The sequence below is a fragment of the Oncorhynchus masou genome, chromosome 31, assembly GCF_036934945.1.
Source record: "Oncorhynchus masou masou isolate Uvic2021 chromosome 31, UVic_Omas_1.1, whole genome shotgun sequence".
Lineage (NCBI taxonomy): Eukaryota > Metazoa > Chordata > Actinopteri > Salmoniformes > Salmonidae > Oncorhynchus > Oncorhynchus masou.
In genome coordinates, this window is record NC_088242.1 from 59757931 (window position 1) to 59782805 (window position 24875).

The window sequence follows — 24875 nt, forward strand, 5'->3', positions numbered from 1 at the left end:
TGAAGCTCGTTTGGAGGAGTCCAAAGAAAGGCCAGATGTATACAGAATGGTGTCGTCTGCGTAGAGGTGGATCAGGGAATCACCAACAGCAACGTCATTGATTTATACAGAGAAAATAATCGGCCCAAGAATTGAACCCTGGGGCAGCCCCATAGAGACTGCCAGAGGTCCGGACAAAAGGCCCTCCAATTTGACACACTGAACTCTGAGAAGTAGTTGGTGAACCAGGCGAGGCAGTCATTTGAGAAGCCAAGGCTATTGAGTCTGTCGATAAGAACGCTGTGATTGACAGAAAGCCTTGGCCAGGTCGATGAAGACTGTTGCACAGTACTGTCTTTTATCGATGGCGGTTATGATATTGTTTAGGACCGTGGAGCGTGGCTGAGGTGCACCCATGACCAGCCAGGTGGAAAGCATGGCCAGCCGTAGAAAAATGCTTATTGAAATGATCGATTATCGTAGATTTATCGGTGGTGACAGTGTTCCCTATCCTTACTGCAGTGGGCAGCTGGGAGGAGGTGCTCTTATTCTCCATGGACTTTACAGTGTCCCAGAACTTTTTGGAGTTAGTGCTACAGGAAACCATTTTCTGTTTGAGAAAGCTAGCCTTCGCTTTCTTAACTGACTATAAATCGGTTCCTGAGTTCCCCAAAAAGTTGCATATCACGGGGGCTATTCGATGCTAATGCAGAACACAACAGGATGTTTTTGTGATGGTCAAGGGCAGTCAAGTCTGGGGTGAACCAAGGGCTATATCTGTTCTTAGTTCTACATTTTTGAACGGGGAATGCTCATTTAATTAAGATGGTGAGAAAAGCAGTTTTGAAGAGCAACCAGACATCCTCTACTGATGGGATGAGGTCAATATCCTTCCAGGATACCCGGATGCAAATTGTCAAAACAGAAAGCATTACGCAAGCAAAATTAATTGACCAAAAGCGCATCTGAAAGAGCCCAGTCGGCCAATTCAAAATAGAATAGAGTTTCTCTCCTCACTTTGGGAATTGATTTTTCCCCTCTCAAAAAGCTGCATTGGCCCAAAGGTGCCTTGGCTGCCTCCACGCTACATTTTCCTGTTACGTAACAATCAGAAACATGACAACTGCCCAGGATTGGATATTTTGGCAGAAGGGGTTGTTCGCTGAGGAACATAGTGTATAGAGCCTGTGGTCAGGGGTGTCAGAACACATTACAGCCACACATGTAAACACCACAACCTGTGGGAGAGCGAGCAACCCTGAGCTCTTTCTCCACTCTGAGGCTTATCCCTCTCACCCCACCAGTCATACTCCCACTCGTTTTCTCCTCGTGTGTTATGTAAGGGGGCTGTGTAGGAGTTTCATAAGCCAGCGGTGGTGTGGTGCTCACTTGGCCCGCTCCCGGAGGCCCTCCAGCAGGCGCTGGGACTGGGCCGCTCCCCCAGATTCCTTGGCTCCCAGCGACGACATGAGGAAGTGGAGGTCGTTGAACAACAGCACATGGTCGTCAGTGTGGGGCTCTGTGAGTTGTTGCAGCTCCCGCCAACGGTCCTTCACGCACACACCTGACACACAGGAAGAAAGTAAATCAAAACACAAACAAACATTGAACACAAGCCTATCGATAAGACACACACACACCTGACTAGACACTAGATACACATAGTAAGTTGAGTACACGTAACAGTAAACTTGAGCAGTAAGCATGTCTTACCCTCCATCTCCAGTCTGTAGAGTAGAGAGCAGGCATCCACAGTGTCCAGCATGGCCCCTGAAGCCCTACCGCGCCGAGACACCTGAGGGGAAACAGTCACTTCTGTTCAGTACACAGCCGTATGTCACAACCTGTGACTTCAGCCGTATGGGTAACTATGTGTTTAAATGCCTCTCCAACAAGGGAATATTAATTTGCTCATTTTTTATTTAACCTTTATTTTACTAGGCAAGTCAGTTAAGAACAAATTCGTATTTTCAATAACGGCCTAGGAACAGTGGGTTAACTGCCTGTTCAGGGGCAGAACGACAGATTTGTACCTTGTCAGCTCGGGGATTTGAACTTGCAACCTTTCGTTTACACTTTAACCACCTAGGCTACCCTACCACCTCATACTTGCTTTACTTTCTAGAAATGATACAGTAGTTCCCTATCCATTCCCAATGTACCAATAAAATAATAAGGGCAGACTTGACTGCTGTAATTAAGCAATAATGCAGGAGGGGGTGTGGTATATGACTGTTCTTATGCACGACGCAACACGGAGGGCTTGGATTGGCCATATACCACAAACTCCCGAGGTGCCTTATTGCTATTATAAACTTGTTTCCAATGTAATTAAAGCAGCAAAACTATACGGTCTGATATACCACGGCTGTCAGCCAATCAGCATTCAGGGCTCGAACCACCCAGTTTATTTAGCATATTATAAAATTACAGCATATGTTCCAGAGACACAATGTAGCTTTACTGTTCATATTTTCCAGGGCTGTAACTACCTACGAGGACACATGTATTCTAATAAAAATAACAGAATATATAAACACACAGTCAATAGCTTGGACACACCTAATCATTCAAGGGCTTTTCTTTATTTTTTATTATTTTCTACATTGTAGACGATGAAATAACACATATGGAATCATGTTGTAAGAGAAAAAAATATATATAAAAAGTGTTAACCAAAATCAAAATATATTTTACATTTGAGATTCTTCAAAGTAGCCACCCTTCGCCTTGACAGCTTTGCACTCATTATCTCAACCAGCTTCATGAGGTAGTCACCTGGAATGCATTTCAATTAACAGGTGTGCCCTCTTAAAAGTTCATTTGTGCAATTTCTTAACTTCTGAATGCGTTTGAGCCAATCACTTGTGTTGTGACAAGGTAGGGGTAGTATACAGAAGATAGCCCTATTTGGTAAAAGACCAAGTCCATGTTATGGAAAGAACAAATAAGCAAAGAGAAACAGCCCATCGGTCAGTCAATACAGAACATTTAAAGAACTTTGAACGTTTCTTCAAGTGCAGTCGCAAAAACCATCAAGCACTATGCTGAAACTGGCTCTCATGAGGACCGCCACAAGAAAGGAAGAGACAAATTTACCTCTGCTGCAGAGGTTAAGTTCATTAGAGTTACCAGCCTCAGAAATTGCAGCCCAAATAAATGCTTCAGAGTTCAAGTAACAGACACATCAACATCAACTGTTCAGAGGAGACTGCGTGAATCAGGCCTTCACGGTCCAATTGCTGCAAAGAAACCACTACTAAAGGACATCAACAAGAAGAGACTTGCTTTTGCCAAGAAATACGAGCAATGGACATTAGACAGGTGGAAATCTGTCCTCCAAATTTTAGATTTTTTGTTCCAACCGCCGTGTCTTTGTGAGATGCAGAGTAGGTGAATGGATGATCTCTGCATGTGTGGTTCCCACCATGAAGGTGTGATGGTGCTTTGCTGGTGACAGTGATTTATTTAGAATTCAAAAGGCACACTTAACCAGCATGGCTACCACAGCATTCTGCAGCTCTACGACATCCAATCTGGGTTTGCACTTAGTGGTACTATCATTTGTTTTTCAACAGGACTACTACATGATTCCATATTTGTTATTTCATATAGTTTTGATGTCGTCAATATTATTCGCCAATGTAGAAAAGAGTAAAAATAAAGACCCTGGAATGAGTAGTTGTGTCCCACCCACCCAAAAGTAAGTACATCCTCCCCTCTTCTGGGAAGGCTTTCCACTAGATATTGGAACATTGGAGTTTTAGTGAGGTCTGAAACTCCCTGCAGCAACCTTAGTTACGGCACTGATTTCCCCTCCATTCGCTTTGGATTTACTCTTTGCCCATAAAAAATACCACACCGCTATCATGTTGTGAACAAAAACCGATTGAACTTCTATCTTTGACTTTAGACCTGAATGACACACATTGACCCCCAGTCTGCAGCACAACATAAACACACCATATAGCTTTTACTCTGCTCCCATACAGTAAGTGCTGCTACAGTAGGATTCTTGGAAGGACTTTGGTACGCCATCTGCGAGGCCAAATTAGTCTTGATGAGAACTTATTGAGAGCACTAACCTGGCTGTCAAATATGTTCAGAGCTGCATCATAATCTCCCTGTGGGGGAGAAAACAAATCCAATTTGAAAAACAAGTATGAGTCTAAAAGTTAATTACACAAATAAGGCACACTAATACAAAACATGTCCAACTGTAATCAACTTCACACTTCAGAGAACCCACAGAAAGGTACAACAAATATAAATTGTATCCCAACAGCCCTACTGTGTGATAACAGTGCACTTGATTGGAGTATCTCATTACAATCTGTACCTTTTCGATGAAGTATAGGGCCCAATGCCAGTAGTTGTGACAGGCTAGCATGTCACATCCCTGCAAATGAAAACGTCAAAGTTAATTACGTATTTACAGATAGTTGAAGCCTAACCTGGTGCCAGAGCTGTATGCATTGGCATGACAATGACTATAGGAGTTGGGGCGGCAGGTGGCCTAGTGGTTAGAGCGTTGGGCCAGTAACTGAAAGGTAGCTGGATTGAATCTCCGAGATGACAAGGTAAAAATCTGTCGTTCTGCTACTGAAAAGGGCAGTTAACCCACTGTTCCTCAGTAGGCCTTCATAATAAATAATGGATTTGTTCTTAACTGACTTCCCTAGTTAAATAAAAAAGGTGATTTTTTTTTTTTTTCAAGGAGCTGGAAAGACAGCACAAACAGATCTGGTACCAGGCCATATTGAAGTGTTGAATGACACAACATGCAGCAGATGGACTCGTGATGAAAACCCACCGCCCAGTCTTTCTCTGTGCTCTCCATGAACTTGAGGCCCTTTTCCACCTCAGCCTTCATCTCGTAGACGTGGGCTACAGAGTGGACACACCAGGCATCCTCCGGGGTTAGAGCCAGGCCCTGGGGGTTAGAGGAGAAGATTGTAGATTGAACTACCTCATGGTAGCACATTGGTCAGTCTAGTTGATTGCCTACGCAACAGAAACGTCTGCACAGTAATAGACATCTACTGAATGTGGTTTGATTGCCATCAAGGTTGGACAATTTAACCAGCGGAGGTCATCGTTGCATGACGACAGAATGAATGATTTACAGCTCCAAATCATTTCCATGGCAAATTGACACCGCCAGAAACATCTTACCTCTTTAGCTATTTTCTCAGCCTGGTCATAAAAATGAGTCTCCAGAAGTCCAAAGGAATATAAGCCTTTTAGGTAGCTGCAGGAAAAAGCAAAGAAAGTACAAGTATTAAAGCAGTGCTACAGCAATAGCAGACCCGAGGCAAGCTAGCTAGGTCAATATTCGTGTAGTGCATTTAAGGATGAATTATAACGCCCTATAATAAATAGCCATCCAAGAAAAAAAAAGCTTTAAAATGGGATCATTCGATTTGAAATCGACTGTTGGGACTCATGGTCTGACTGCCAGCGGTGATTGTTGATCACAGTAAACACTTATATACAGAGGCAATTACTGTCTAGCCGAGAGGGAGCCTATGATGAAATACTACGAGTTATTTAACAAGAATGGCCCTTAAGAGTTCACATGATATGAAAAATACAGTATTACAAAGTCTATATCTGACTGAATCCTTGCGTCTCAGTACTTGAAAAATATATATTGTGGCAAACCTCTTCAAGGTTAGGAGCGTTTGTCACAAACTAAGTGGTAAACTGTCACCAAATCACCCAAGAATGAGAGTTCTTTCGAACAGGACAGTACCTGTGTGTTTGTTTCTCCGTCCTGGTCCACCCAGGCCGTAGGCGAGGTCAAGGATAGCAGGGTTCGGTACACAAATCGGGTTCTCGGTAGGTCCAGGTCCAAACGCCAACAGGTAAGTCCAAAACAGTCCAACTCATACACGGTAAATCCAGCCAATCTCTATTGTCTCTTTATTGTTCATAGATCCTTCCAGCACTCTCTTCTTCTCTTCCTGGTTTTTTCTTGACCCTTTATCTGTGGGTTGGCTCCACCTTCTGAGGGTTCCCCTTGCTTCTGGGACTTGTAGTTTTGGTGGTCGGCCAGTTTGTGATCTGTAGTTCTGACAGGGGTGGCCATTTTAGTGATCGGGCAGAGCCTGTTTATTAGTTCTGCTCTCACATATCTGCCATTTACCACTCGACCCCCTTCTTTGCCACACATCTCTACCCCTAGATCTGACCCCCTAGGTCGGGCTACCGCAGCAAAATATGCGTGCATGCGGGATAACCCATCCACGTTTCCCATTTCCTTCACTGCTCTGTGTTTCAAGTCAAAATGAAACGGTTGGAGACTCAAAAACCACCGCATCACCCGAGCGTTCTTCTCTTTAGCCCTATGCATCCAGGTGAGTGTGGCATGGTCACTGATGAGGGTGAAGTGGCGCCCCAGCAGGTAGTATTTCAGGCTTTCTAGAGCCCACTTTACTGCCAGCGTCCCTTTCTCAACGACTGAGTAGTTGGTTTCCCGTGGTTCCAGCTTCCTGCTTAAAAACAGGATGGGGTGTTCCACCCCTTCTACCTCTTGGGATAGCACTGCTCCCAAGCCGACCTCTGAGGCATCCGTCTGAACCATAAACTCTCTCAAAGTCTGGTACCACCAGCACTGGATTACAGCAGAGAGCCTCCTGTAATGTCCTAAATGCTTTGGTGGCCCTTTCATCCCATTTGACCATGTTTGGCCCTCTGGCTCTAGTCATGTCGGTAAGTGGGGCGGCCACTGTGGCATAACTTGGGATGAACTTCCGGTAGTAACCCGTCAGCCCTAGGAAGGCTCGAACCTGCTTCTTATTTACTGGTTTTGGCCATTCTCTAATTGCCTTCACCTTCTTATGTTGGGGTTTGATTAACCCTCTTCCCACAGTGTATCCCAGATAATCTGTTTCCTCTAACCCCACATAACACTTGGCAGGGTTTGCCGTGAGCCCTGCCTTTCTAAGGGCGTCTAACACTGCCTGTACCCGGGGTAAGTGGGATTCCCAATCTAGGCTGTAGATCCCCACGTCATCTAAATAAGCTGTGGCATATGCTTTGTGCGGTTTTAGGACTTTGTCCATGAGCCGTTGAAAGGTGGCTGGGGCCCCGTGTAAGCCGAATGGCATGACGGTGTATTGAAACAAACCTTCAGGTGTTGCAAAGGCTGTCTTTTCTTTGGCCCTGGGGGTCAGAGGAATTTGCCAGTACCCTTTTGTCAGATCAAGAGTCGTAATGTACCGAGCATTACCAATTTTCTCCAGTAGTTCATCTACTCGGGGCATGGGGTAGGCATCAAACTTGGAGATTTCATTTACCTTCCGAAAGTCGTTACAGAACCGCAAAGACCCATCGGGCTTGGAGACCATCACAATTGGGCTAGACCACTCACTATGTGACTCTTCGATCACTCCAGCTGTCAACATTTCTCCGCCTCTGCTCTAATCGCGGCCCGTCGAGCCTCGGGTACCCGATATGGCCTCCTACTCACTTTTCTCCCTGGTAGGGAAACGATATCATGAGCCGTAACCTCAGTTCGGCCAGGTACCTCTGAAAACACATCTCTGTTCTTCTGGATCAGGGTCTTCACTTCCTGTACTTGTGCTGGGGACAGAGTGGGTGAGATATTTACTTCGGCTGTCTCCTGAGTGTGTGTGGGGTATGTGACCATTAGTGTTTCTCTCTCTCTCCATGATTTTAACAGATTTATGTGATAAATCTGTTCCTGGGGCCGTCGACCTGGCTGTCGGATCCGATAATTGACTTCTCCTATTCTCTCCAGTACTTCATATGGTCCTTTCCATGTGGCCAGTAGTTTACACTCTACTGTGGGGATCAGCACTAACACCTTATCTCCCGGTTGAAATTCCCTCAGGGTAGCCTGCCAGTTATAAGTGTGCCGCTGGTGCTCCTGTGCTTGTCTCATGTGCTCTCTGATGGTGGGCATGACTGTGGCTATCCTGTCTTGCATTGCCGTGACGTGCTCTATGACACTAATATACGGGGTGGATTGGTGCTCCCAGGTTTCCCGGGGATGCCTCCCATATACCAGCTCAAAGGGAGAAAACCCCAGCGAGGCTTGAGGAACCTCTCTAATGGCAAACATCAGATACGGCAACATGCAATCCCAGTTCTTCCCATCCTTATCGATTACCTTCCTGAGCATTGACTTCAGGGTACGGTTGAATCTCTCGACCAGCCCGTCCGTCTGAGGATGGTAAACCGATGTCCTCAACTGTTTCACCTGCCACAGTTTACAAAGGTCCGCCATAATTCGGGACATAAAGGGGGTCCCTGGTCGGTGTTACGGATACAGTTATCCTGTGTGTGTGTGTATCCTGTGTGTGTGTTTCTTTTCTCTCCTTCTCCCCTCACAGGTGAAAATCATCACTCCCCAATCAGTCAACAATCAATCATCAATCAGAAGACACACCTCCTCATATTTCCTAAACCTATCACAGTTCCTTCCCCATGGTTTAAAAACCCCATCATTTGTTTGTTCTAGAGCCCAGCTCAGCTCAATCTCTCTGTAAATGCCATGTCTGTAGGTCTCTGTGTTTCACTCTCGCTTTGTGTCGTAACCTCTCTTTTGTTTAAGCACCTCATAGCACTTTGTCATCACCTGTGAGTATTGTTTTTGGTTATGGTGTTTGTGTTTGATTGCTGGTGGAAAAGGGGGAAACCAAGACAAGTCGCCCATGGGCATACACTACCCGTAGGTGAACTTTGTTAAATACACTAGTTAGAACTGGGCGGACCACCCACTGTATTTTTGGTTAGTTAGCTGTTGTTAAAGTAGGCTAGTCTAGCTTAGGGGTGTTTTTGAATACTTATTGTTTCTTTCCTTGGGTCCAGCTCAGCCCCTTTTCCTGCTCCCCCATTACCGTGTGTTTATAAATAAACCTAGAGTTTGACGGTAGATTTCAGTTGTCGTGCTTATTTCGTTCACACTTTTCCTTTGTCACAATAATAATTTGCATGAGTTATGTTACGAGTCTCATTACCATCCCCCTAGACTGTCGGGCCAAAAGGGATTCGTAACAGTCGGTAAGGATCTCCTTTGGAACCCCTACCCTGGTGAACAAGAGCACTAATTCCTTTGCAATATTCTTGGAAGCCATTGTCCAAAGGGGAATGGCTTCTGGGTAGCGAGTGGCATAATCTAGAATGACCAGAATGTATTGGTGCCCTCTGGCGGATTTGGGTAGTGGGCCCAATAAATCCATCGCTATCCTCTCAAATGGTGTTTCGATTATGGGGAGTGGCACTAACGGGCTTCTAACAGCTGGTCGGGGAGCTGTTAACTGGCACTCCGGGCACTCTCCACAATGCCGAGCCACTTCAGCTTGAATTCCTGGCCAGTAAAACCTCCTTACAATCCGGTCTCGGGTTTTATCGATACCAAGGTGTCCACCCAGAATGTGCCCATGAGCTAGATCCAGTACTGTCCTCCGGTACCGAGTGGGAACCAACAACTGTTCCACCACATCAACCCCTATTTTCGAGGCTCTGTACACCAAACCCTTTTTCATGATGAAGTGGGGAAAACTATTAGGCATCATACCAACATTTATGGGAGTACCATCTACGACCTGCACATCTGCTCTGGCTTGCTGCAGGGTTGGATCCTGGTTTTGGGCCGTCCCAAAATTAGTCAAGGAACCTGCCAGGTCTGCGGGTTCTAGATCGTCGCCCTCTGGATTCAGACCGACCCCAGCCCCACTAGTACCGGGCTGTTCGTTATCAGCGAGGTTTGCCACTTCATCCTCCTCCTCCCCTACTAGCACTTGTGATGTTGTCCCCTGGGAGACCTCTTTTCCTGGCTTTGGTTGAAGGCCCCATGCTTCTTCCTGCTTGGTCAGGGTTGTTGGCTTCTCAAATATGCCATTCTTGTGGCCTAACTTCGCAAAGTTAGGAAAGTCTCTAACCCAATATTATATCATATGGCATCTTTGGGACCACACCGACCTCATAATCCAGCAGACCGTCCTCTGTTTGTATGCTCACTAAGGCAGTGGGGTACAGACGGGTATCCCCATGAATGCATGTAACACTGATATCCTGTCTTGTATCCAGTTTATGATTCGGCACTAGGCTTGCAACGACCAGGGTTAGCATACTGCCGGAATCCAGCAGTGCTTCAACCTCTTTCCCTTCAACCTTCACCCTGCACATATGTTTGTTTCTTGATCTTTCAAGTACAGTGGTTACAACAGGACATGCATACCGTATATCATCTTCTTTAATAGGGCAGTAGGCTGCAATATGTCCTGGTTGATTACAATTGTAACAGATAATAGGGGTTCGGGGGGGGGAGACCCTTCGACACCCAGTCCCGGTTTCCGTTTTTTCCCCTAGTGTCTCGGCCTGATTCTGATTCATTCCTCATGGCCCCACGCTGCTCTCTTCCCCCTCTATATGCCGGGACAGCCTTACCCTGTCCGCTGGTTTGCCCATGCCTGGGGAACGGGAATCTTTCCTCCTGTGCCTGCTCAGCTGTTCCTGCCATACAATACCGTTCAACCAGGCCCACGAGATGGTCGGCGGAAAGTACCTCGTTCTGGCCAACCCATCGTCTCACTTCTTGGGGTAGACCTCGCTGAAACTGGTTGAGTACGATGGTCTTGACGATCTCGGCGGATGACCGGGTCTCTGGTCGCAACCATTTCCGTGCCAGGTGAATCAAATCGAACATCTGTGTTCGTGGGGGTTGTCCCGGTCGGTAGGACCACTGGTGGAAGCGGTGTGCCCTCACGGTATTGGTCACTCCCAGTCTAGTCAGGATCTCTCCCTTTAGTTTATCGTAATCCTGTGCATCTTTCAACTCCAGGTCGAAATACGCTTTTTGAGCGTCCCATGCCAGGTATGGTGCCAGAAGCCCTGCCCATTCTTCTTTTGGCCACTTCTCCCTCTCTGCCGTCCTTTCGAAGGTGGTAAGATATGCTTCCACATCATCCTGCGCTGTCATTTTTTGAAGAAAATGATTGGCCCTCCTCTGGGTATTTGCAGCTGGTAATTGAGCCCCAATTTGGTCCGCTAGAACCTTTAGGCCTTCTCTTAACTCCCGGGTGTTTCTCTCTTGCTCTTCTCTGAGCAGCTGGTTGGTGCGGTGCTGGACCTGTAACGTGTCCTGATACATTCGCATTGCATCCTGATGAGCTATTTGTTGAGCTCTAGTTGCCTCTTGTTGGGCGGCCGCCGCTTGTAACAGGGCCTGTATGGCTCCCTCCATACTCATTTTCCTGAGAAACTGTCCTAACCAAACAAAGCCACAAAAAAAACCTGACTCCCCTTTGGAGTGCTAACTGAACATTTTTCTTTTTCTTCTACCTAACCAGTGGTATGGTTAGTCCATGTCCGCATCCTCCACCACGTGTGGCAAACCTCTTCAAGGTTAGGAGCGTTTGTCACAAACTAAGTGGTAAACTGTCACCAAATCACCCAAGAATGAGAGTTCTTTCGAACAGGACAGTACCTGTGTGTTTGTTTCTCCGTCCTGGTCCACCCAGGCCGTAGGCGAGGTCAAGGATAGCAGGGTTCGGTACACGAATCGGGTTCTCGGTAGGTCCAGGTCCAAACGCCAACAGTAAGTCCAAAACAGTCCAAAACAGTCCAACTCATACACGGTAAATCCAGCCAATCTCTATTGTCTCTTTCTCTATTGTTCATAGATCCTTCCAGCACTCTCTTCTTCTCTTCCTGGTTTTTCTTGACCCTTTATCTGTGGGTTGGCTCCACCTTCTGAGGGTTCCCCTTGCTTCTGGGACTTGTAGTTTTGGTGGTCGGCCATTTTGTGATCTGTAGTTCTGACAGGGGTGGCCATTTTAGTGATCGGGCAGAGCCCGTTTATTAGTTCTGCTCTCACATATCTGCCATTTACCACTCGACCCCCTTCTTTGCCACAATATATATAAGGAAATCAGTCAATTGAAATGAATTCATTAGGCCCTAATCTATGACCTTCACATGACTGGGAATATAGAGAAGCATCTGTTGGTCTGACATGTCTGGTGAGCATGCAGGCCATGAAAGAACCACCATTTTCAGCTTCCAGGAATTATGTACAAATTCTTGCGTCATGGGGCCGTGCATTATCGTGCTGAAACATGATGTTAGCGGATGAACGGCACGACAATGGGCCTCAGGATCTCATCATGGTATCTCTGTGAATTCAAATAGCCGTAGCTTATGCCTGCCGATACCATAACCCCACTGCCACCATGGGGGCACTGTTCACATCAGCAAACCGCTCAATAATACGACACCATACACACTGCCTGCCATCTGTCCGGTACATTTTAAACTGGGATTCATTCATGAAGAGCACACTTCACCAGCGTGCCAGTGGCCATAGAAGGTGAGCATTTGCCCACTGAAGTCGGTTACGACGCTAAACTGCAGTCAGGTCAAGACATTGGTGAGGATGACGAGCAAGCAGATGAGTTTCCCTGACACGGTTTCTGACAGTTTGTGCAGAAATTATTTGGTTGTGCAAACCGCAGATGATCGCAGATGATCCCGCAGGTGAAGAAGCAGAATGTGGAGGTCCTGGGCTGGCATGGTTACACGTGGTCTGTGGTTGTAAGGACAGTTGGGAATACTGCCATATTCTGTAATACGATATTAGAGGCAGCTTATGGTAGAAAGAGTTACATGAAATTCTCTGGCAACAGCTCTGGTGTGCATTTCTGCAGTCAGCATGCCAGTTACAAAACTTGACAAAACTACAAATTTTTGACTGGACTTTTGCCACCAGCACAAGGTGCACCTGTGTAATGAGCATGCTATTTAAAAATCAGCTTTTCGATAAGCCATCCACCTGACAGGCAAGGAATATCTTGGCAAATGAGAAATGCTCACTAACATGGATGGAAACAAATTTGTGCACAAAATCTGAGAAATAAGCTTTTTGTGCATGTGCAACATTTCTGGGATATTTTATTTCAGCTCATGAAACCAACACTTTACAAGTAACATTTATATTTTTGTTCAGTGTAAATGCCATGAACCTATCACAATGCCCTAACAATCAGATAAGACCCCCTTGGTACAGCTAACAATTGCATATCCTCAGAGTAAAAAAAAGACCCATGTGCAATTGTGTAATGACTACCTATAGAGAGGGGGGGGCTTCCAGTGAGGCAGCACCTACCTATAGAGAGGCATGTGGGGCTTCCAGTGAGGCAGCACCCGGGCCACAGAGTCTCTCATCTGGATCTGTGCCCCTAGGTAGAAGAAGCTGTCGTGGGAAAACTTCAGGGCGAGCAGGTCAGTAGGGTGTTCCACCAGGATCTCCTCCCAAACATCACACGCCTTAGGGAAATTCCTACAGGGGACAGAGAGTAGTTATTCTCTATTGTCTTAAGTCACATTAAAACCACAGGAACGCAATGAAAGCAAATCAACATCAGATCAAATGAGAGATGTTACCTTGGGTTTAGATTGGAGTTGTGCTACTTAATTGTGCTCTTGGAGATTCATATTATTTCTCTATAGCTTAGATGTATTTGTAGACTTAAGGAAGGAACTGTTTTTAGAAGCATGTGACCAAGTCATAAGGCCGAGTCGCCTGGTAAAAACAAAGATACTGGTGTGTGAATGGTCTGTTTTGCTGGGTGACCTCAATTCTCCAGGGTATTCCTTTGACCCTGTTCCAAGGCTATTACACAAGACGAGCCGAACAGATGTGGTTTTGTTTTCGCTTGTGGATTCTCTCCTGCTGTCCAAAATGTGGACCTCAATATCAGTGCTAGTACAGTTCTATTGTCCCCTGGGTGCAATAAAGTAAATCAGGGCCCGTATCCACTAAGCGTCTCCCGAGTAGAAGATGGGAGGATAGAGACATTTTACTCTTACGGGTAAGAATCTATGCATGAAGCTTCTTTCGTCATCAGCGTCACACCTAGTCAGATATTTAGGAGACCCAATGAGCTATCCTAACCAGTTAAGTGTTACTAGCAGGTGTCTTGATAATAGAAAAATGCAGCGAGTCAGTGGTTCCTGCACCATATGCAAATTCTTTGGAGTTTAAAAATAATGGTTTTGATACTTCTATATGATCAATCCATAATTAACTTAGACCTACAGTAGCAATTAAAAGTTTGGACACACCTACTCCAAGGGCTTTTCTTTATTTTTACTATTTTCTACATTGTGGAAGAATAGTGAAGAAATCAAAACTAATGAAATGACACATTTGGAATCATGTAGTAACCAACAAAATAAGTGTAAATCAAAATAGAATTAATATTTTAGATTCTTCAAAGTAGCCAACCTTTTCCTTGACAGCTTTGCACACACAAGGCATTCTCAACAAGCATCAACTGGAATGCTTTTCCAACATCCGTTCACCTACTCTGCGTCTCAAAAAGACACGGCTGTTGGAACCAAAAATCTCACATTTGGACAAACCAAATGACAGATTTCTACCAGTCTAATGTCCATTGCTCATGTTTCTTGGCCAAGGCAAGTCTCTTATTATTACTGGTGTCCTTTAGTAGTGGTTTCTTTGCAGCAATTCGAACATGAAGGCCTGATTTGGGGCGGCAGGGTAGCCTAGTGGTTAGAGCGTTGGACTAGTAACCGGAAGGTTGCAAGTTCAAACCCCCGAGCTGACAAGGTACAAATCTGTCGTTCTGCCCCTGAGCAGGCAGTTAACCCACTGTTCCTAGGCCGTCATAAAATAAGAATTTGTTCTTAACTGACTTGCCTGGTTAAATAAAAGGTAAAATAAAAATATATATATATATATATTTTTTTTTACGTAGTTACCCCTGAACAATCGATGTTGAGATCAGTCTGTTACTTGAACTCTGAAGCATTTATTTGGGCTGCAATTTCTGAGGCAAGTAACTCCAATTAACTTATCCTCTGCAGAAGAAGTAACTCTGGGTCTTCCTTTCCTGTGGCGGTCCTCATGAGAGACAGTTTCATCATAGCGCTTGATGGTTTTTGCAACTGCACTTGAAGAAACTTAAAAAGTTACTGAAATGTTCCACATTGACTGACCATGTTTTAAAGGAATAATGGACTGTCATTTCTCCTTGCTTATTTGAGCTCTTCTTGCCATAATATGGACTTGGTCTTTTACCAAATAGGGTTATATTCTGTATACCACCCGTACAACACAACTGATTGGCACAAACGCATTAAGAAGGAAAGACATTATACAAATGAACTTTTAACTAGGCACTCCTGTTGAAATGCATTCCAGGTGACTAACTCATGAAGCTGGTTGAGAGAAAGCTTTGCACACTCTTGGCTGTCATCGATTTAGATTTTTAGTTACTACATTGTGACGGCCCTGAATTTTTCTGAACCGTCTCAGTGCAGCCCCTTCCAATAGGTTGCTTTCCCTTTAAATCCCAATTAAATAGCCAGCATCAGCTGCGCAAAAAGGGGGTTGTGATGGAGACGTGAAGGAGGATGTGTTCAACCCTCAGTTCCCGACGCTTCTCTATTCCGTTGTTTTGTTGCCGTTAAACGTGTTTTGTAGCCTAATAGAGTTTACCCAGGATCGGATTCACTCTTTGAGTCCGTGGACTACACCTCTCCATGGCCTTTCTCCGCTGGAGACCTATTGGCGGATTGGATTGTCTGACTGACCGACTGACCACCACCTTTTTGTATACGGTATTTCATTTGTTTTGATGTCATGTATACGGTGATGATTTATGTAGTTAGTTGTAGTTGAGGACAAACATTGCGTGACTAAGGTCACGGGAGTTCCCTGAACTCCTTTACCGGGCTGGACTCTTTTAAGCCCGAGGTACAGGACATTTCTAGAAGAACCAGAACTCATTGTTATATTATTATATGTGTGTGTAATCATTGATGTGGCTAATACAACCCACGCAAAATAGTTGTTTTGGAAGTTATTTCCAATGTTTTAAGGGTTTATGAAAAGTTTATTTCAATCCTGACTTTTACATAAGTCCTTTGTATTGGTGTAGACTTGACGGACCAGATGGGACTCATTCCCTCCCAAACTAAAAGGAGAAACCAATGTTTTCTCTGGTAGGCACAACCTACCTGGCACCCCTATAAATAATAACCTCAAGTCAAACCGTTACATAGAAAATGGCACCCCAGATGGGACCGCTCAACATTGAGAACTAACCAAAGCAAATCTTTTGTGTGGAATTAAAACAATGGATTCAGCCCAAGATAATGTGCTCATTCATGTCAGACCTGTCAATGGGAATACACAGGTTCATTCTGACCATCAAGCTGACAATACAAATCATATTGTGAATGGAGTTAATGGAGTTGATTTGGGCCAGAGCCCTGGGAATCTGAATGCTTGGTCTGAACCACAGGCCACAGGAGGTCTAACCAGTTACTCACTTATTGACATGGATCTGTGTGGAAGTACTGAGCTAGCCCTCCCTCTGACACCCAACCTTCCTCCATTGTCTGGTTTATCTCCAGAGGTCGTAGTCTTACAACTTCAAGGTGACATCCTTGATATTCGTCGGACTCAATAACATCTCCAAACTCTTATCCACCATAAATTCAAATGTCTGAGGGAAGAGCAACAACAGAGTGCCATGGAATTCAGAAACTCACTGAGCACTCTAACCCACACGCTGACAGAGCTCAGTGAGAGTGGAAGACGGGATATTACTGGTGCCATGGACAGGCAGTTTGACTACCAACGAAACCAACTCACTGCCACTCTCCAATGGCGCCTGCAACATCATCACACTGAGGTCCTCAATGATGTTAATTCTGTTTTCTCTCCCATGGTTAACACTGTAGACCACTTGCAGACAGAGCTCTCTAATTGTGTTAAAATGTTGGATGACGTGTCTGTGGACATGGCCTCCATTAGGCACAACTCCTTACACAGAGTTTCTCTGGTATCCACTTCTGTTCAGACCACTGAGGGCCAAGCTGGCACCTCTGAACAGCCAACAGGCCATGCTGCAGCCACCCCTTGCAGGATGCAATCCACCATGCATCCTGGTGTTCATTTTCATTGTCCGATAACGCTCTCCCACTCTACTTCCTCAATCCCTCCTAGCTCGTATGTTCATGGTGATTTGAGTAGACGTCATGTAGGGGCGATGCCCATTAAATTGCAATTTCCCACCTTTGGGAAAAAAAGATGACAGTCCTGATCCGCTAATGTATCTAGAAAGATGTCGTGACTTTCTTTCCCTCAATCCCCTGGCTGATGAAGAACTCCTTGCCACATTGAGGAATGTGTTGCATGGGACAGCTCGAGACTGGTGGGATGTGGCACGTCTCACCACTACCTCCTGGGCTGACTTTGAGGCCAAGTTTTCCTCTGCATTTCTGTCTGAGGACTACACCGATGAATTGGCAGACAGTCAGAAATCGAGGAGAAAGAGAGTATCCGTGTCTTTGCATACGGTTACCACTCCCTGTGCAGAAGGTGGAAACCTGGCATTGAGGAGGAAGAGGTCATTAAATTGATCTTGAAGAATATCAACCCACTACTAGCCAGTCAACTCCGAGAACGAGTCACCACTGTCGATGGACTGGTTCCCTTGGGACAGCAGTTTGAGAAGGACAGAGAATGCCAACAGCAATATGAACAGAGAAAGAAACAGACACCCAAACAGTTACCCAAGACAGACCATCAACAATAGCCTGAGTCTCCAGCCAAGACCCCTCTCATGTTCTGTTGGAGATGTAGCCAAAAGGGACATTCTTCAGCTACATGTCCAAGACCGTATCAAGTAAACCCGTCCAGAAACCACAAATCACAACAGGCCAACACACCTAACTCTTTTCACAGCAATGACCATCCTACTCTGGGTGCTTTAACCAGAGCTGAAACCCCAAGAGTCACTGCCTACGCCCCCCCATCGACATCCCCTTCCTTTCAGTTAATACCGCACCAACTGGTGTTACCCCTGTCCATAGGCCCATGACAGGAAGAGCCATCTTGGATACCGGGTCATCCTACACACTGCTCAATGAGAAACTGTGGAAGGAGGTTAAAGGTCCACAATACAACTTGAAGCCGTGGACAGAAGGTCCACTCTATCTGGCTGATGGTGAGGCTAGACAACCACTTGGATGGAGTGAGGTAGAGTTCCGCCTGTGTAACCGCTCCTATATGATTCCTTCTGTTATCCTACAAACCAGGAACCTTGCATTTCCTGTCGTGTTGGGAATTGATTTCATGTACTTCAGTGGTGTCCAGATTGATATCGCACACAATTGCTACTGGTTTCCATACAATCCGAGCAAGAAGCATTTCTTCCCATCAGAAGCTACAAAGTTACATGATTGGGGTTCAAATGTGGCAGTCTTCTCTGCCGTTGCTCCGTTACCACTAACCCTTAACCCTTCTGACGAACTCCTTTTACAGGCTGTGAGAAGAGCTCAGCTGGAACAGCCAGAGGAGTTAAGGCTGTTGGAACTGCTGCAGAATAATGTTGATGTATGTACTTCAAAGCTAGGACACACTAGGCTCCTGAAGCACAAAATATTCCTTACACAGGTAATGCCGATCAAGTAAAAGCCATATCGTTTGTCCCCAGCGAAGCTAATCATCCAAAAGGGACTCATTAATGATATGTTAACACAAGATATAATAGAACGTTCCTCCTCTCCCTGGGCTGCTCCGGTTGTCCTCATCCCAAAAAAGACTGGTGGTCTTAGATTTTGTGTGGACTATAGGAAGACCAACAATGTTTCCCAGACTGATGCCTATCCTCTTCCCACCATCCATGAGATCCTGGAGTCATTGTCTAGTGCTGTTGTGTTCACTACCCTTGACCTCAAAAGTGGTTATTGGCAGGTTGAGATGGACCAGGAAAGCAAGGACAAGACTGCTTTTGTCTGTGCTGAGGGCTTGTTTTCCTTTAAGGTGATGCCCTTTGGATTAAAGAATGCCCCTGCCACTTTCCAAAGACTCATGGAGATTGCGTTAGGTGAGCTCAAAGGGAAGATCTGTTTTGTCTACCTGGATGATATAATTATCTAGTCCCAGAACAGAACAACACTTTCAAGATCTTCAAGCAGTGTTGGACAAGCTAAGAGAAGCTGGTCTGACCTTGAATATGAAGAAGAGCAACTTCTGCCAAACCTCCCTGAAGCTCCTTGGGCATATTGTGTCTTTTGATGGCATTCATGTGGATCCTGAAAAGACAAAGGCTGTACAAGACTTCCCTGTGCCAACCACACTCAAGGCCCTTCAACGGTTCCTTGGTATGGCTGGATGGTACCATCGGTTTGTGTCAAACTTCTCCCAGGTGGCAGAACCCCTCAACGCGTTGAAGCGAAAAGGAGCGAAATTCCAATGGACGGCAGAGTGCCAGACCTCCTTTGAAACCCCGAAACGACACCTCGTCACACCTCCCATTTTAGGTCATCCCAACTTTGATTGCCCTTTTGTTGTTTACACTGATGCAAGTGATGTTGGACTTGGTGCTGTCCTAGTCCAACAGACTGGACTTGGCACTGAAGAAGTGCTAGCGTTCGCCAGTCGGACATTGAACGGAGCAGAATGGAACTACTCCACAACCGAGCAAGAGTGCCTTGCAGTTGTCTGGCCTTTGGAAAAGTGGAGGTACTACCTGGAGGGAAGACACTTCACTGTGGTCACTGACCATTCCTCCCTTGTGTGGGTGTTCAAGACCAACAAACCAAGTACCAGACTCATAAGATGGGCTCTACGGTTGCAAGAGTTCATCTTTGCAGTAGAATACAGAAAAGGAAAATACAACACTGTTCCTGATGCCTTGTCCAGAGCTCCTGCTTGTGGTAACGGTGGCCCTCATCTTTGCGGTTGCAAGCGTTACTGTACTGGCCACATCTGAGTATGGATGTGAAGTCACACATCTGAAACTGTCAGGTTTGTCAAATGTATAAACCAGAAGGTAGAACGCCTGCTGGCAAGTTGCAGCAAACGGTGGTTACCCGACCTTGGGAAATGTTAGGAGTGGATTTGATGGGTCCATTTCCTAGAAGCTCCGATCAGAATGTGTACATGCTTGTTTTTGTTGACTATTATTCAAAGTGGGTGGAACTCTTTTCCCTGCGTCAGGCCACAGCAAGGACCGTCTCTAACATCCTTACGAAAGAGATCCTGACTCGCTGGTGAGTGCCTGATTACATCCTGTCTGATCGAGGTTCCCAATTTGTCTCTGATCTCTTTGAGGAGACCTGCCAAAGATGGAACCTGAGACAGAAGTTGACCACGGCCTATCACCCACAGACCAATCTCACTGAGAGTAAATCGAACCTTGAAGACAATGATTGCTTCCTATGTAGGGACCCAGCACAAACACTGGGACAAGCACCTTCACGAGTTTCGATTTGCCCTGAATTCTGCTGTGCAAGAGTCCACTGGAGTCACACCTGCAGAGCTGAACCGAAGTCGTCCCCTCCGAGGACCCTTGGATATGGTGCTACAGCCCCAGCAGCTTACTCCAGACGCTGCTTGCTATGACCAGGTAGTCCATCTCCATAACTTGAGAGCTCTTGTCTCAAAGAACATGATCCAGGCTCGACTCAAGCAGAAGAGAAATTATGATAAGAACAGACGAGACATGCAGTCCCAGCTTCGTGATCGGGTGTGGCTTCGCTCTCATCGTTACTCGAAAGCTGAACAATTCTTCTTGGCCAAGCTCGCTCCTAAATGGCAAGGACCATATAGGATTGTGGAGCAGATGGGCCCTTTGAACTACCGAGTGGTGAAAGAGGACACGGGTGATGATATGCGCGTTGTTCATGTCTCACGCCTTAAGGCCTGTTACCCCTCAGCTGAGGAATTGGAGGCGATTGAGCGCCGCAAGGTCCTGGATATCTTTGAAGAGGAAAGTGAGGAGACTTTTCTCAGATTCCCAGACCCAGAAGTCTCACACCTTAAGGCCTGTGACCCCTCAGCTGAGGAGCGTGAGCTCCAAAAAGTCAAGAATATTTTTGTAGAGGAAAGTGATGAGGAGACCTTTCTCAGTTTCCCCGACCAAGATGTGCCTTCCAGTGCAATGGTCGGCTTTTTCCAGAGGAGGGGGTGTGTGACGGCCCTGACTTTTTCTGAACCGTCTCAGTGCTTCTCCTTCCAATAGGGCGCTTTCCCTTTAATTCCCAATTAAATAGCCAGCATCAGCTGCGCAAAAAGGGGGTTGTGATGGAGACGTGAAGGAGGATGTGTTCAACCCTCAGTTCCCGACACTTCTCTATTCCGTTGTTTTGTTGCTGTTAAACGTGTTTTGTAGCCTAATAGAGTTTACCCAGGATCGGATTCACTCTTTGAGTCCGTGGACTACACCTCTCCATGGCCTTTCTCCGCTGGAGACCTATTGGCAGATTGGATTGTCTGACTGACCGACTGACTACCACCTTTTTGTATAGGGCATTTCATTTGTTTTGATGTCATGTATACGGTGATGATTTATGTAGTTAGTTGTAGTTGAGGACTTAGTAAGAGTTGATACGCTTTAAAGTTCTGTGGTAAAATAATTGTTATATGGATTGTATGATTAATACTGGGTTTACGCTACACTGAATGAACGGACAAACATTGCGTGACTAAGGTCACGGGAGTTCCCTGAACTCCTTTACCGGGCTGGACTCTTTTAAGCCCGAGGTACAGGACATTTCTAGAAGAACCAGAACTCATTGTTATATTATTATATGTGTGTGTAATCATTGATGTTGCTAATACAACCCACGCAAAAGAATAGTTGTTTTGGAAGTTATTTCCAATGTTTTAAGGGTTTATGAAAAGTTTATTTCCATCCTGACTTTTACATAAGTCCTTTGTATTGGTGTAGACTTGACGGACCAGATGGGACTCATTCCCTCCCAAACTAAAAGGAGAAACCAATGTTGTCTCTGGTAGGCACAACCTACCTGGCACCCCTATAAATAATAACCTCAAGTCAAAACCGATTCCATGTGTTATTTCATAGTTTTGATGTCTTCACTATTATTCTACCATGTAGAATCTAAAGGAAAAACCCTTGAATGAGTAGGTGTCCAAACTTTTGACTGGTACTGTACATTTTGCACTTCCGACTATGATTTCACATGAGGCCTATTATATATATATATACCTGAATACCTAAAACACTAAGATAATAAACATGTTTTGCTTTTTTATTATTTAATTAGCTACATCATGTTATTTCAAGTTATCCTTTTGGAGCACAACATCACATTGTTAAAAAAAACATGTCTACATTGGGTATGCCTATAAGTTGGGCAATTGAAGTCATCTAGGGCTTATGTTAACGTTGTATGCAACATTATCGGCAAGTGTAATCATTATGCCGATTTGCAAAACGTCTTGCAACAGAAACCAGTCACTCCAAATGGAAAATGCAAAAAAGAACAGTTTCTTTAATAAATACACCCCTACTGTACCAAAGCAATTTGGAGATGTTAAACGGGAGTGACTGGTGTGTTGACGGTAACATTGTCCAAATTCTGCTTTTAACAACCATCAGAATTGGTTATGCAGGCCAACATATTAGGGAATAATTAAGAGTAGTCAAAGTGATTGTGCCAGGTGACAATTGGATCAAACTTTTAACCATTGCAACATTTTGATGTACAGTCACATATACCGTGGTTGTCTGAAGTACATTACCTATAGAGTTCACAGATGTCGATGCCGTACAGCGATTGGATATTCCCCATCATTTTGCAACAAAGTCAGAGCGTCATCACCAGCTTTCCTTTGCGGTAACTCAAACTGTCGGGAGGACCAGCTGAGAAACTTATGAGTTGATTTTACTCCTGGCTTAGAGTTTGTCTGGGCAGTATACTACCATCATCCTAAAAACCTACCGTTAGCTGGGTGTTGTTGTTTTAAAATAGGTTAACAGGTTTCCTAGGACTTTTTCTGAGATGTTTTGTGGCTACAGACCCAGATCGCTCTCAGATCTCCAGTGGTTCCCTGGTTCTCACCCCTTGGAGAAGTGCTCCATGGCCCTGACGTGCAGCCTCTCCCTGGTGGTAATGTCCTGCTGGATCTGGCCGAGCTCTACAGTCCTCTTCACCGCACTGGCCAGGCGCTCGTTCAGAAGAACCGAACTCCCTGTCCCCACCAGCTCCATCCCCGTGCTGATCACATGACCCATCACTACAGGGCACAGGGACACTTTTGGTAAGTCTGAAGGCCTAGTCAACCTCTAGATACTCATTCACTATTCTCTCAAAAGCTACAGTAGTCGTGATAAATGTAGACCCTCAGTTAACATCGGATAGTTGGAATTCAACCTCATAGCTCCAATCCTAGACACTTCTCAATGATCTGAAAGAATTGTATGGATGTAAAATAATATGGCCATAGCTCCACCTTGTCATCTGAAAGGAAGGTAGAATTTCCACCAGATTGTTTACACCCATCCGCTCTGTTCAGATCTATGAGAAGTGTCCTGACGTAAGGCTAGGGTTGATTTCAGACTGGGACGCTCACAGCACTGTACTGCACTTCAATGTTAGCTTAATCCTCAATGTTACAATGTTGTACTGTATTTAGACTGTGAAGTCCTGAATGTAGCCTAGTGAGTGTCATTGCTATAGCCTTAATGCTCCAGTAACCTCTTTCTAGTGCTTGTGCAGGCCTACTAAGGGTTTAACACCCATACAATGCTATTTTTTTTATGAGGAAAAAATGATTACCAGAAGTCTCACTATGTTCTTACATACCAAAGTCAGGGTCAGCTGACTTGACTGCAGACATGCATCCCTCGACTCCTCCAAGGTTCTCATCATTGCGCCAGGTTACATACTGGGATTTAAGATAACGCACAAACCCCAAAAAATTTAACAGAATGTGTTCAGATCACAAAAAGGAACATATGTCTCTCTCCGGTAAGTTGTAAGGTTTATGTCAGCAATTATACACAATGACCATTGTTACTTTTTTTTGTCCACAAGGAAAAGGCCATTTTAAGCTTAGGGGTTAGATTCAAGGTTACAACAGTGTAGGCTCCTTAGAGGAGGGAAGGGAGGACCATCCTACTCAGTGATTTTCAGAAAAAAGTGAAACATTAAAAGTGATCCTTTTTACATTTTAGTCATTTACCAGACGGTCTTATCCAGATCGACTTACAGTTGGTGCTGTGATGTAAGATACTGTGATGTGTGGTTGTCCCATCTAGCAAAGTATATTTTCTTCAATAAAGTAGCTATCAGCAAAGTCCGTAAATTGTGAGTGTTAGGTCACGAAAGGCTATTTTTGTTGATAAAACTATACTTAACAAAAATGTAAACGCAACATGTAGTGTTGGTCCAATGTTTCATGAGCTGAATAAAAGTCCCCAGAAAGGTTCCAAATTTTAAAAAAAAAGCTAATTTCTCTCAAATTTTGTGCATACATTTGTTTACACCCATTTAGTGAGCCTTTCTCTTTTGCCAATATATCCATCCACCTGACAGGTGTGGCATATAATTGTAATTTTTATTTAACCAGGCAAGTCAATTAAGAACAAATTCTTATTTACAATGACTGCCTAGGAACAGCGGGTTAACTGCCTTGTTCAGGGGCAGAACAGATTTTTACCTTGTCAGCTTGGGTTTTCGATCTAGCAACCTTTCGGTTACTGGTCCAAAGCTCTAACCACTAAGCTAATTAAACAGCATTATCATTACACAGGTGCAACTTGTGCTTGGGACAATAAAAGGTCATTCTAAAATGTGCAGTTGCAACAGATGTCTCATGTTTTGAGAGAGCGTGAAATTAGTATGCAGGAATGTCCACCAGAGCTGTTGCCAGATAATTTCATGTTAATTTCTCTACCATAAGCCACCTCTAACATCATCTTAGAGAATTTGGCAGTATATCCAACCGGACTCACAAACGCAGACCATGTGTAACTACGCCAGCCCAAAACCTCCACATCTGGCTTCTTCACCTGCGGGATCATCAGAGACCAGCCACCCCGACATCTGATGAAACTGTGGGTTTGCACAACCGAAGA

General features: G+C 45.0%; 1 protein-coding gene across 1 annotated transcript in view; it reads right to left on the reverse strand.

Moving 5' to 3' along the window:
* The window catches only part of ttc38 (tetratricopeptide repeat domain 38), a 32176-nt gene that overhangs the window by 4239 nt on the left and 3062 nt on the right, over positions 1 to 24875 (reverse strand). Inside the window, exons 3-11 of the mRNA XM_064951536.1 lie at positions 23602 to 23683; positions 22858 to 23032; positions 13115 to 13288; positions 5155 to 5230; positions 4793 to 4912; positions 4319 to 4378; positions 4065 to 4103; positions 1693 to 1774; positions 1369 to 1543 (exon numbers count right to left, since the gene is read on the reverse strand). Coding sequence (XP_064807608.1) covers positions 1369 to 1543; positions 1693 to 1774; positions 4065 to 4103; positions 4319 to 4378; positions 4793 to 4912; positions 5155 to 5230; positions 13115 to 13288; positions 22858 to 23032; positions 23602 to 23683 — 983 coding nt within the window. The remainder of the gene's footprint in view (positions 1 to 1368; positions 1544 to 1692; positions 1775 to 4064; positions 4104 to 4318; positions 4379 to 4792; positions 4913 to 5154; positions 5231 to 13114; positions 13289 to 22857; positions 23033 to 23601; positions 23684 to 24875) is intronic.